We start from the raw sequence: 10438 nt of genomic DNA, 5'->3' as shown, positions 1-10438 counted from the left end.
GTGGAGAGCAGCAGACAGGCCCTCCCAGATGAACACAGGTAAAAGGAGGAGAGGTTGACACATCAGTGTTTGTGATTCAACAGCAGAAAACATCCATCAGTTCCCCTTAGCGACGTCGGTGAGGACGCCATTAGTCATGCTCGCCTTGCACTCCAACGAGATGACAAAAGCAGCCATCGGCACGGCAACATGTGTCGGAGTCGCTGACTTGTGTCACATCAGTCTGCTTCAAAAAAATACTCTGACAGACACAGAAGGGAGAGACAGCAGCGTTCAGGAAAGGGAATGGTAGACATTTTAAGTTTTTAGCTGTACCACACCACCCTCTAGTGGTGGGGAGAGGAAACTGCAGCTAACAGACTTTTTAAAGGCTTTTCATGTTTGATTTATATTTTATCCTCATAGTGGAGTTATAATCCACATTTGATGCAGCAAGAGAGTCGAGGTAAAGATTGCATACTGGTGTGACTTACCATTGTAAAGCGGCCGATATATAAATCCAAGTTATTATTATTATTATTATTATTACTTACATATTCCAGATTTGATGGTAATGTTTGAAGGTTTTCTAACTTTGTACCTGTGATTTGTGTTCACAGTGTGTTCGGCCACATCAGCTACAGGTCAGACTGGGAGCTGGTCAAGGTGGACTTCAGGCAGTCTTTTCCCCGTCAGTGTACGGAGGCTGACTACGACTCCTGGCAGCTCACAGACCTGCAGGTAACACACAAACACAAAGACACCTAAAGTGTAAATACAAATACTTACTGTGCTCGTGTGAACGAATCTGCAACCAGAATTATTTCCTTTCCATGGTCACTCTTAGGGAGAGAAGTGCATTATGGGCCAGGAGCGGAGTTTCAGAAAAAGGAAGGACACGGCGTTCTGTATCAAAGGGAAAAGCTACACGTCGACTCTGACCTCCAAACCCTGCCAATGCACGAAGACTTCAACTGGTGGGGACTGACTGCACAGATATAAAGTAAATACTTCTTCCATCCTATTACCCAAGATTATTGTTGTTTTAATAATATTGCTCTGTGTGTGTAGTGACTATGGTTTTGAACGGTCCCAAATGGAGGGGAAACGCTGCTTCGCTGACTTCTGGCATGATCCAGATTCACCACCTGAAGACTGCCATCTAGGACAAACCTACGAGTCCAGCACTGGGTCTGTACATGTACACTTAACCGCCGATATACAGAGAAAATAAGTTGCATATTTTCTGGAAACATCTGAAAAAAGCATTTTCATTTTCTTTTCAGCAGTAGGATCAGAAAGTGGGTTTCATTTGGGGACAAGGTTTGCCTAGCTTAGCATGAAGATTGACAACGGGGGGGGGGGGGGGGGGTAGCTGTTTCCCCTGGTTTCCATTCTTAATGCGAAGCTAACAGCCCCTTGTTTCTAGCTCGTTAACAGATGATGTCTGATCTGATTTTCTTTACTTTGGACAGAGCCATGCTGGCTTATAGACTTCATGCTAAACCAACCGCCTCCTGTTGCCAGCTCCTTAAACAAAGTTATCTTTTCTTGAGTTTGGAAAAAGTCAGATAAGCTGTTTCTTCCTGCTTCAATCCTCATGCTAAGCTAACCAGCTCTGTCTGTGAAGTTATCTGTTCATGCCCGTTTTCTCAATGGAGGGGCCGAGCTAACATCTCTGGTGGCTCATATATTCAATATTGACAAGCACCTCATACAACCCCACTTCAAAAATACCAGATTATCCCTTTAATGTAACCTTTCAAACTTAAGTCCCAGCTAGCCTAGCTGCTTCACCCTGCCTCCAGTCTTGATGCTAAGCTAACTGCCTCCTTTGGCTAACTGCTGCTCTTTCTTAAAATTCTCAAGTTGAATATACTTTTTATTTTTATTTTGGTCACGCTAGCTATTTCCCCTACTTCCAGACTTGTTGCTAAGCTAACTACCTCCTGTTACCAACTTCATCTTCAACAAATAAATATAAATTCATATTTTTTTTCTTTCAAAAATCCCCTTCCTGACACACCTGCATTGTGTTCGTCCGTGTTCCAGCTACAGGAAGGTGATATCCAACACGTGTGAAGGTGGGGTGAACAAGGAGCAGAGCGCCAAGCAGCACAACTGTCCTCTGCTGCCCCCTAAAGGACTGCAGGTCGGCATCAAAGGGCAGATGTTGGCCGTGGCTCCTGGTGATGACATCACATTTATCGTCCACCAGGAACAGGTAGGCATGAAGTTGTTATGTCATTAAATGTCTTAGTTTACTTCCTTCCATTTTATTTGGCTGAAAGTCCTGATTTCATTCTTTCAGGGAGACACCAGCAGCACCAAATACCAGGTGGACCTCGGCGACGGGGTCCGGGCGATCTACCAGAACCTGACAGTGACGGACGAGCCCATCCAGCATCGCTACGAACAGCCAGGAGTTTACAAAGTTACAGTGATGGCTGAGAACATGGCGGGGCACGACGAGGCCACCATGTACATCCAGGTCACAGGTCAGCCTCCCAGACTGTTACAAATGTTTGACTCTATTATGAAACAACTATGGTCGTGTATTTGTTTTTTAAAGGTAGTAGTGTTCTCTCCCGGGTGGATCTTATCTCTTTATTCAAGTCAATTACAAAAATAAACATCAACTTTGTTACGATCCTCACACTGTTTGTGCAGCACACAATAATGCTAGAAAGCCTGCTGAATGGGCCAACTTGGACAAGCAACTGTAGTATTTCTGCAGGGTAAAAATTAGCAATGTTCCTAGTTATCTACTTTCCTAGTCGGATAAACAGAAATGTTGATGAAGACTTACCATCAAGTCTAAATGTAAGAAAACACCCATAAGACAGTTAAAATTGAGTGCAATGTATCTCAAAAGGTAAACGATCTAATTTGGTTTGCCAAATGTGGCCAACATTAGCATTGCTAACATCACCAGGCTTCTATCCTCTCTGCAGCTTATCATCCACATGCCCGTCCTAAATGTGGTTATATTATGCTCCAGCTGATATGCCAGTTTATCCTGACACAGCCTACATAATTTTAAACCACAATTTTCTGAACTGCACTGCTTTTATGAGCTTCTTTCTGTTCACTGTGCTTGTTAACATCCAGGTTGTAGAGCGAGGAGAGCAGGCTCATTAATCAGATGAAGCCTACTTATAAAAATATTAATATCAAAAACTAATTTGTGCTGTTTGGTCAACTGAACGCCCACATAGGGGAAGTACGTTGATTTGGCACATTTGCTCCAATGTTTTTGTTCTTTATATGATTTTTAACTGGTAGGTGTTTCTCTGTTCAAAACAGCAAAAAAGGAGCACTTCTAAACCGTATTATAAGTTTTCAGGTGCACGACCGCAACAAGACTAAAGAGGGACAGAAAAGTCAGAACACTAAATGTTCTTCAAAGTGTGTTTTATCTGGCTAAAGCAGCAGCGTACAGATCAACAATGGACGTGTTTCAGCACGGGGCCTTGAACGCTGATGAAGGCCTTGTGCTGAAACACGTCTCTTTCTTATTATTTACCTTCCTGTCCTGTTTGTCGTATCATATAGTACATTTCATCACTATGTTATGTTGTTAACAGTGTTGATTCTGGAGTCTGGTGTGGCCCTGGGCAAAAATCAATTGGGGGCCCCTCGGACCAGTGTTCTGAACCATCATGTCCACCAGTGTCCCAACGTTTACTCCTCTTCTTTTTTTCCTGTTTCCTTTTTTCTCTCTCCCACAGACCGATAGTTCCTCTTCATTTTTCTTTGTTGACTTTCATTAACAAACTTTGGTTTTCACAGCAACGATGCATGCATCACTTAGCAGGTCAACGATGTTCCCACTTTGAGCCACTGCTTTGATTTAAAGTCTGTGAGCCCTCAGGGGCCCTCTACTGGTCTGGGGCCCCAAGCAGTTGCCTGCCTTGCCTGTGACAAGCAGCACATCTTGTTGTTAAAAACAGGTTCAGGTTTCAAACTACAGCAGTTACCTTTAAGATCCAACTTTGGTTTTAAATCGTGGGATTTAAATGAATATTGACAAGTATGTTAAAGTCTTTCCAAACGCTCCTGTGGGCAGTTTTGATCAATAATACACAACACTAATTAACGATTTGTGCGTCAGAAACATTTGTTATACCACAGGGAAGAAGAGTAATATGTTGACAAGGATGAAAACGATTAAGCTCCTTATTCTAAAGGGCTTATTTTTGTGTTATTCAAAGATGTCTTCTCTCTTTTTTTCGTTACCAGCAGCTGAAACTGAAGGTATGCATCGAACCAGGGAGACGTTGTCAACATCCTGGTTATTAAGCATTAACCACCATTTTAACAAAATAATGCATTGTGACATAATCAAGTCAAGTCTTCAGGAATTTAAGTATCAGGTTATTCCAGTTCTGTGTCTCTGATTCTCTGCACTCAGACACATTGGAAACCTGCACACTCTGCATTTGACCCATTTTCTTTTTTCAAGGCCTTGAAGAAGTGAAAAATTATGTCATATTTCTCTTTTAGTTACGATTATCGCACCTCTCTTATTCTTGTAATGTTCAGTATTGTAAATAATTTGAGTATTAACAGCAGCTCAAATGATTTAAGAACATTTCAAAAGACATCAAACCTCACACTGAAGGTTCAGATGTGGGTTTTTAATGACGCACAGACAGAGGAGCACTCAGTTGATGTAGAAAGACATCAGTTAGTTAACAGACAGCAGCCTGCCATGTAGTTCACATACTTCACTGGTTAACATGTAAACCGTAGAGCAGATGATCAATTTCACTTTTTGTTTCTTGTCCGTCCACTTATATGCGTAATGGCACGTTCCCCGACTCTTGCTCACCCGTATAGCACTCTCTCCCTCTCATGTTCGCGGACCCACAGTTATCTTTAATGCATGTTTTTGACATAATGAGGGAGAGAGGCTTTCGGAAAAAGGGCGTTTGCGGCCGTTAATATACCTGGACGAGTGGGAAACACTGCGCAGTACATGTTTTCCAGGCGCTCATGCTCGCCCCACACTATCAGAAACTGGTCTATAGTGAAACGCTACTTGAGCAATGACTGCAGCCTGTATGATCTATGAACTGTCACTGTACCGGCCCTGGCGGCCCTTCAGGCAGCCCGGCCCACTGGGAATTGTCCCGGTTCTCCCGATTAGCCACTCCGGGTCTGGCTGCTCCTCACTGCTCGCCGTGCTAAAAGTAATGTTGTCACCAAAACTTTAGCGCGTGGTTATTAACTCACTTGGTGGGCGGGGTTTCCTCATCCCTGCGCGCTGACTCACAGGCACACACAGGCACACACAGACAGAGCCAATTTAGAGAGAGATACAACACGCAGAAAGTAGTTAAACGCCAAACCGTTAAAACCGCAATTCACAAGTCAGTATTGAACCGTGGATGCCGTACCGAACGGTTCAATATTTTATTGAGAATTGTTGCATGCCTACTAACCACTCTCCTGTTGTGTCTGATCTCAGATAACTTCCAGGTCATCCCTCTGAGCTTCAGCAGGAACCTGGACCGCTTCAACCCAAACATCCCCGAGTGGAGAGCCGACATCGGCCAGGTGGTCACCAAACTACTCACAAAGGTAGGACCTTAAAGGGTAAATCACTTCTTAAAGCACATCCTACACACAGGTAACAGTGTTCAAGTTTTTCTTAAGAGAAGCTAGTTTGGGAAACACGTCCAAATAAATTCAATTTGGTCGTAAAATGTGAGTCTACAGCTGTCCCCCTTTATATTTCAACATCCACTTTCCTCATCTTTTCTGTTTGTATGCCTTCTTAAGCCGCTGCACACTCGACGATTTTCAAATCTTACCCAATTTTAAAAATGTGGGACACCACAGACATAAGGATAGTTTGACAATAATCCAACCAGACCGGGAGACCACACACCTGCAGTCAGCAGTAACCATTTCACAGACACCAGATCTCACAGAAACTTGGGAGATCAATCGTGACTTCAGTAGGAAAACAAATATAGAGGACTATCGAGTGTGTGCAGGTTTATTTAATTTGCAGCTCGATCTGAGGTGAGTTGTCAGAGTACGCAACATCCGATTGGTGCTGCATCCAAATATAATCACTCTCATTGGCTGCTGCTGACTCTGGTATTCCGTCTGAGAAAGTCCAACCTGTAATCGTAAATATTCGGAGAGGCTCTGACTTGATCGGGAGCAGTAACATAATCGTGGTGACATCACACACTTGAGGATTATTGGACAAATAATCTGTTGCGACAAGCCGCAAGTCGGACCACGCCCCCCAAAGATTGAAGGGGGGAAAACGGGCCTTAGACTGTGTAGTGTGCAGCCGGATTTATTATGATGTGCTTTGATCTTAAGCTTCATGGAAAGTATTTTTTTGAGTCCATCACTACAGGTGACATTTATTTTTTCAACATGAGACATATATTTGAGTGCAGCTTTAAGACCCGACTGACCTTTAACCCTGTGTCCTCAGATCACAGGTGTCCCTCAGGAGTCCCTGGTTACAGTGGTGAATCCGGGCCTGCCCACCTCAGCCGACCTGTACGTCCTCCCGCAGGACAGCAAACCAGACAAGAGGAACATGTTTGTAGATAAGGTACAAACACGAGAAGAAATGAAACCCCAAATGCATTTTTTTTTTGTCTTTAAGGACCAAAGGAAGAAACTCTGCAGCTCCAGAAGAAAATCCCACTGTTGTTTTAATTTTTTAACATGCAGTGTAAACACACTGAAAAGTAAAACAAGCAGTATATATAGAAACACAACATCTTTAGCCTTTACTGCTATGTGTGATTATTTGGTATTCTGATTATTCAACCCCCGTCATATCCCAGAGACGGAGACACATGTCCGTTATCAAGTCACAAGTATACAATATCTGTAAAAGTAACTGGTAGCTTTGGCTTCTGATTTGGCGACCTGTTCGTCTGTTGACTTGTTGTTTCTGACATGTGACTGTAAGTGTCTGAATGCTGCTGTGATGTGTTTGTTTCCTTTATATTGTCTTGGCTTCTGTCAATGACTCGGTAGGCTGTGAAACTGTCCTGCCCTTCTGGGATTAATAAAGTTGTCTGAATCTGTACTTCCTTCTTCTCCTCAGCGTATCCCAGCCATCATGCAGGCCTTTAACAACAACAACGTCAGCTTCGTGGTGCGCGGGGGTCTCAAAGTGCTGGTGATGCTAGCAGACCCGAACGCAGGTACTGTAATCTTAAACGCATAACGTCCTTATGTCTCCTTTTAAACTCGACAGATTCTGATGTGTTTTTAAATGATAATTGCACGTTATTGATTTATTTCCAAGGGCTAGGTCTAATTGCTAACGGCTCCACAGCTGCAGCGGCAGAGAATGGTGCATTCATGAACTGCACACCTGCAGCTTTCTGTCTGGGTGCACCTGACTTCACTACCCTTTGATTGCTGAGCTCTTTTTTTCTCTGGTTCCCCTAACGAGTCCAAAGCTTTCCAGTTTAAAGCTCTCTGTGCTAAGCTGTGCCGTGCTGATAATCTTACTCTTGTTAAGATGTTTTCTTGATCATGAGGAAACTTCCTACAACTCCTGCCTCTTCGCTCCTGCAGCTTAAAAAAAATCAAGATCTTCTTCCTCACTATACTCCTTTGATTTGCCTGAATATACATTATTTTAAAGTCCTGATTTTTGCAAACATGCTGCATTTTTTTGCATGTGTTTGTTTGTTTGTCATTCAAAGGCTACCATGGAGCTGCTGGAGGTCCGGGAGTTTGGGCTGGGGCGGCCATCTTCCTTATCAGCCTCATCGCCACCGGATCCTTTATCCTGTACAAGTTTAAAAGGTGAGCTGGTCATTTTAAAGAGCTGTGAGATTTACTGTAGTGAGCGTAGAAGGACAAAGACAGGGCTAGCATCAATAACACTTCTCTATATCTGAAACGAAAAAACATTTGGTCTGACCAAAAATGGACATTTTGCCATTTTCTAACATCTCTGTTTCATGGAATAGTTTGTTTCTATGTCAAATAGTTTGTACAGTAGTTCCTTGATTATCCTTTACTTTAATTTGTAACTCGTTGTGGCAAGCCCAGCAGCTCATGTTGCACGCCCATTAACTTCTGTAGCACGCCCACGATATGTCGTAGCCTGCGGTAGCACAGTAGTGCTAAGGTGCTAATGTTCTTGCTCTGCTCTGAGCCAAAGTGGCTGCATTCCCAATATGGTAAAAGGGGCATGACATTTCCAAGAACCGTGCTGAGCGACTGACCATTTACAGCAGAGCCGACAGGCCGACCAATCAGATCAGACTTGGCACACGTGGGGACTCTGAACGAGGGCACTTCAGAGCCTTAGAGAGAGAGTCAGAAGCGAGCCGGTGCATGGAGCGGCAAGACATGTTCACCTCTCAGTAGCTAACCCTGCTTCTCAGCAGCCTCGGTGCCCTTTGACCCTTAGTTGATGTAAACGCAGTGACTTCTGCCTGCTGTGATGTCACACCCTCTGTAAAAACAACAAATCCCACAGTCCTTTGCTTAGGACTGAGGACGCCTATCCCCTGCTGTTTTTCAGGAAGCTTCCGGGCAACCGCAACGTCTATGCCCAGATGCACAACGAGAAGGAGCAGGAGATGACCAGCCCCGTCAACCACAGTGAGGACACGCAGCACATCATCCAGGGCGAGGAGTTCATCGACGACGACCTGGACTCGCAGACTCTAGGTAACGCAGGAGGTAGCCCCGCCTTCCGTTCCCTTATAAGGACTACCACTAACCACTGCTACTAAAACCCGAGCCACTAACACCAGCAGCTAACACACACCAAGGTACTGGAGGACTTCCCCCTTTTTAATCATTATTACTGGTATTACTAAAAGCCTCTTTAGTGTTGGTGTCGAGGCGCTTCATGTTCATCATATACAAGACAATCAGTCATTTCATTACTATATATACTATATCAACTATATAATGTTTATTTGATTAACTGTTGTGGATAGGGATGAAATGATGCCTCATGATACAATCAAAAATACAAATTAGGGACAATTCAAATTGATAAGTCAAAAAATATATTGATATACTTGTTTTAACCAGAAGAGGGCGCTGTCTGCTTTTGGCTACTCTTGTTTGACGTCAGTAGCAAACTGTTTTAGGCAGAGGCTGAAACAAGGGTTTTAACTGGCACCATGTATAAGATAAATAAGGAGGTTTAGAAATAACATTGAAGGGAGTGCTGCACTGGGTCAAAAAATGTTGAGGAATCAAGTGATCTCCAAGAAAAGGGGACAGAGGTCAAAAAGCTTACAGCTTAAAGAGGACATATTATCCCCCTTTTGCAACTTTTCAAACAGTCCCCTCTGGTCTAAATGAAACATCTGTGCTGTGCTTTGGTCAAAATATAACATGAATCAAACACCAGAGGAGGTTTGTGACCCTGTATAAACCAGCTCTCTCAGAACGCTCCATTTTGGTGTGTGTGTTTCTTTAAATGTAATGAGCTCACCCTCACCCCTCTCTTCTGCGCGATGTACCGACGAGTTCAGCTTTGAGCTTCCATGGCAACTTGTCAGCGTGCCCCCTGGGAAAAACATGTCCGCCAGAGACAACACAGGAGGGGAGGTTGTTTTTTTTTATACCAGAATCCCACTGTGACATCACAAGGAGAGCAAATTTGAAGCGGAGCATTTTTCTCTGTGTTGTAAGACTTTTTTTTTTTTTTTGTTAAGATTTATTTTTGGGCGTTTTGTGTCTTTATTGAAGAGGTAGGACAGTGGATAGAGTCAGAAGTCAGGAAGAGAGAGAGAGTGGGGAATGATATACGGGAAAGGAGCCACAGGTCGGATTCAAACCTGGGCCACCCACTTGGAGGACTACAGCTTCCATACATGGGGTGCGCACACTAACCAATGCGCCACCAGCGCCCCGTGTTGTAAGACTTATGCAGACCACAAACAAAGGACTGGATGGGTTTATTTCACATTTTGTGGGTCAGTAGACACTCAAATATACGTTCAGAAACACTGTACAAGTGGATTTTTCTTAATATGTACCCTTTAAATCAGGAGTTTAATTGAGCTGCATGTCATGCAAAGCTCCTCTGTGGGTATCATAGACTGACAACATGAAAGGTGAACATGAGGAGAATATGGGATCTTTAACCAATACATGTATTTGAGGTCTTTTTGTTAAACTGCATGAGAAAGAAAAATGGAACCTACTTGTTAAAAAATGTGTTGGCCACACTCAGGACTGTAGCTCAGATTTGAATGGATGAGGAAGTTGCTGCATTTCTCATATTTGTTCAGCCTCTAGGATGCACTCTGATTTGATGATAAAGGTCGAACACATCAGAAACGTGAAAGTGTCTAATATGGACTGTGTGTTCTTTTAGCATTACTCATTTCCTAGTTGGTGTCTCCTTTCTCCTCTCTTTGGCAGGCAACCACTCAGGTGTTGTCCTGAGCATCAACTCCAGAGAACTGCACAGTTACCTGACCAGCTG

General features: G+C 43.5%; 1 protein-coding gene across 1 annotated transcript; it reads left to right on the top strand.

The window, feature by feature from the left end:
* Window positions 1–1075: 1075 nt before the first annotated feature.
* LOC132958904 (VPS10 domain-containing receptor SorCS2-like) lies at window positions 1076–7786 on the top strand. Its single transcript, XM_061031987.1, has 7 exons — window positions 1076–1170; window positions 2032–2203; window positions 2291–2534; window positions 5453–5565; window positions 6443–6565; window positions 7070–7169; window positions 7680–7786. Exons 1-7 carry the CDS (start codon window positions 1076–1078, stop codon window positions 7784–7786), a joined length of 954 nt encoding a protein of 317 aa, XP_060887970.1.
* The last annotated feature ends 2652 nt before the right edge of the window (window positions 7787–10438 follow it).

This window comes from Labrus mixtus, chromosome 23 (genome assembly GCF_963584025.1).
Source record: "Labrus mixtus chromosome 23, fLabMix1.1, whole genome shotgun sequence".
NCBI lineage: Eukaryota > Metazoa > Chordata > Actinopteri > Labriformes > Labridae > Labrus > Labrus mixtus.
The sequence above is the reverse complement of the archived record's forward strand: the minus strand, read 5'-3'. Positions and strand labels throughout refer to the sequence as shown.

What these genes read in the sequence shown, in the direction of transcription:
- LOC132958904 (XM_061031987.1), top strand. Translation starts at nt 1,076, where the DNA reads ATGGAGGGGAAACGCTGCTTCGCTGACTTCTGGCATGATCCAGATTCA. An exon ending in TTATCGTCCACCAGGAACAG is followed by an intron (nt 2,204 to 2,290) that starts GTAGGCATGAAG and finishes TCATTCTTTCAG; the next exon opens with GGAGACACCAGCAGCACCAA. An exon ending in GGAACATGTTTGTAGATAAG is followed by an intron (nt 6,566 to 7,069) that starts GTACAAACACGA and finishes TCTTCTCCTCAG; the next exon opens with CGTATCCCAGCCATCATGCA.